Source organism: Penaeus vannamei, chromosome 3 (assembly GCF_042767895.1).
Source record: "Penaeus vannamei isolate JL-2024 chromosome 3, ASM4276789v1, whole genome shotgun sequence".
NCBI lineage: Eukaryota > Metazoa > Arthropoda > Malacostraca > Decapoda > Penaeidae > Penaeus > Penaeus vannamei.
In genome coordinates this window covers 2,651,181-2,653,680 of record NC_091551.1, presented here as the reverse complement: position 1 = coordinate 2,653,680, position 2,500 = coordinate 2,651,181, and the positions used below count along the sequence as shown (strand labels likewise).

The window sequence follows — 2,500 nt, the reverse complement described above, 5'->3', positions numbered from 1 at the left end:
TCCTGGTGCTTGGGCTGTACTTCGCCTTCGTGCTTGCCATTGGCTTGTATGTAAGTATACTGTGCTTGCTCCGTACCTCTGTGCTTGCCCTGTGCTTCCATTGATAAGGTAGTTTACCAGAGGTAGTCCCACTCACAGGTACTTTAAAACAGGTATAGCCCGGCTCGGTTGTGGAGAATTAGGTTCCTTGGGCGACTTGGCAGGTTCCTTGGCCGTCTGCCTTTTAGGTTCCTTGGCCGTCTGCCTTTTAGGTTCCTTGGCCGTCTGCCTTTTAGGTTCCTCGGCCGTCTGCCTTTTAGGTTCCTTGGCCGTCTGCCTTTTAGGTTCCTTGGCCGTCTGCCTTTTAGGTTCCTTGGCCGTCTTGCTAGGTTCCGTTGTGGAGAATTTTTACTTTAAGCATTACTTCCAGCCACCCATGGGAATTTTTTTATAACCAGCCATTCACAAGTGGGTACTATCATATCCATCTCTTCACAACACCTGAAAAATTATATTGTACATCCGCTCAAGCATAATCAACTTTTTCAAGCGTTGATTCGCATAGGAATGGCAGGGTCACATTTATTTTCATCTATCCAGCCTTCTCCCTCTTCCTTAGCCAACATCAACGGAATTTCGGATAAATGAAGTAAATATAGTAGAAACAGTTCCACTCCATTTTATTATACAGATAATGATGTTATACATACCAGTTCACAAATAGGACACACATTTTAACATAATTCTATCAAAAATATGGAGAGATCAAAACATCTTTTGAAGCTGTAAATTATATTATTTTCTAAACTTGACTATCCTTTGATACATATAAATATACTTAATTATTGATGATTTGCAGCAAATTAACCAAATAGTATTTATTCATATCAATGTTAAAGTTTCCCACATTCTCTCTCTCTCTCTCTCTCTCTCTCTCTCTCTCTCTATATATATATATATATATATATATATAGAGAGAGAGAGAGAGAGAGACAGACAGACAGAGACAGAGAGATAGATTGATAGAGAGAATGAGAGAATCCATAGAAACTCCTTCACATTCTTTTCCTCCTTATTTTGCTATTATCTTCAGGGAAAGAGAGAAAAGGCTCTCAGGATGTCTCAGAATCCACCGAAACGACCGCGTCCTTCCAACCACAGAAAGAGGTAAACTACCATAACCGTATCCTTAAATTACCCACTTAAGCGTCTATCTCCATTACCTCCTCCACCGTCTTCTCGTATTAATTCGCCTCATATATTCCTTCCTCACGCACCTGGGGATCTTCGAAGACCAGGGAGGTTGAAAAAAAAAAAAAAAAAAAAAATACCGGTAAATAACCTGGCCGCTTCCTCTTAAATGCAGAGTCACGCATCCGGTCAAAAGTCTCTATAAAAGGTCCCGGTTACACACACGCTTGCCAAACTGGGTCGATTCCCTGGTGCTTGAGCTGTACTTCGCCTTCGTGCTTGCCATTGGCTTGTATGTAAGTATACTGTGCTTGCTCCGTACCTCTGTGCTTGCCCTGTGCTTCCATTGATAAGGTAGTTTACCAGAGGTAGTCCCACTCACAGGTACTTTAAAACAGGTATAGCCCGGCTCGGTTGTGGAGAATTAGGTTCCTTGGGCGACTTGGCAGGTTCCTTGGCCGTCTGCCTTTTAGGTTCCTTGGCCGTCTGCCTTTTAGGTTCCTTGGCCGTCTGCCTTTTAGGTTCCTTGGCCGTCTGCCTTTTAGGTTCCTTGGCCGTCTGCCTTTTAGGTTCCTTGGCCGTCTGCCTTTTAGGTTCCTTGGCCGTCTGCCTTTTAGGTTCCTTGGCCGTCTGCCTTTTAGGTTCCTAGGGCGACTTGGCAGGTTCCTTGGCCGTCTTGCTAGGTTCCGTTGTGGAGAATTTTTACTTTATGTATTACTTCCAGCCACCCATGGGAATTTTTTTTATAACCAGCCATTCACAAGTGGGTACTATCATATCCATCTCTTCACAAGACCTGAAAAAGTATATTGGACAACCCGCTCAGGCATAATCAACTTTCTCAAGCGTTGATTCACATAGGAATGGCAGGGTCACATTTATTTTCATCTATCCAGCCTTCTCTCTCTTCCTTAACCAACATCAACGGAATTTCGGATAAATGAAGTGAATGATATAGAAACAGTTCCACTCCATTTTATTATACAGATAATGATGTTATACATACCAGTTCACAAATAGGACACACATTTTAACATAAACATTCTATCAAAAATATGGAGAGATCAAAAAATCTTTTGAAGCTGTAAATTATATTATTTCCTAAACTTGACTATCCTTTGATACATATAAATAAACTTAATTATTGATAATTTGCAACAAATTAACCAAATAGTATTTATTCATATCAATGTTAAAGTTTCCCACATTCTCTCTCTCTCTCTCTCTCTCTCTCTCTCTCTCTCTCTCTCTCTCTCTATATATATATATATATATATATATATATATATATATATATATATATATATATAGAGAGAGAGAGAGAGAGAGA

At 40.5% G+C, this 2,500-nt stretch overlaps 2 protein-coding genes across 2 annotated transcripts in view; both read left to right on the top strand.

The window, feature by feature from the left end:
* The window catches only part of LOC138866717 (uncharacterized), a 2,935-nt gene extending 1,760 nt beyond the window's left edge, over positions 1-1,175 (top strand). The window contains exon 3 of the mRNA XM_070140082.1: positions 1,073-1,175. Within this exon, the coding sequence (XP_069996183.1) occupies positions 1,073-1,160 (88 nt within the window). The 3' untranslated portion in view covers positions 1,161-1,175. The remainder of the gene's footprint in view (positions 1-1,072) is intronic.
* An 86-nt stretch (positions 1,176-1,261) lies between these two features.
* LOC113828571 (sodium/mannose cotransporter SLC5A10) overlaps positions 1,262-2,500 on the top strand; it is a gene marked incomplete at its 3' end in the record, with an annotated part of 18,739 nt that continues 17,500 nt past the window's right edge. The window contains 1 exon segment of the mRNA XM_070140064.1: positions 1,262-1,378.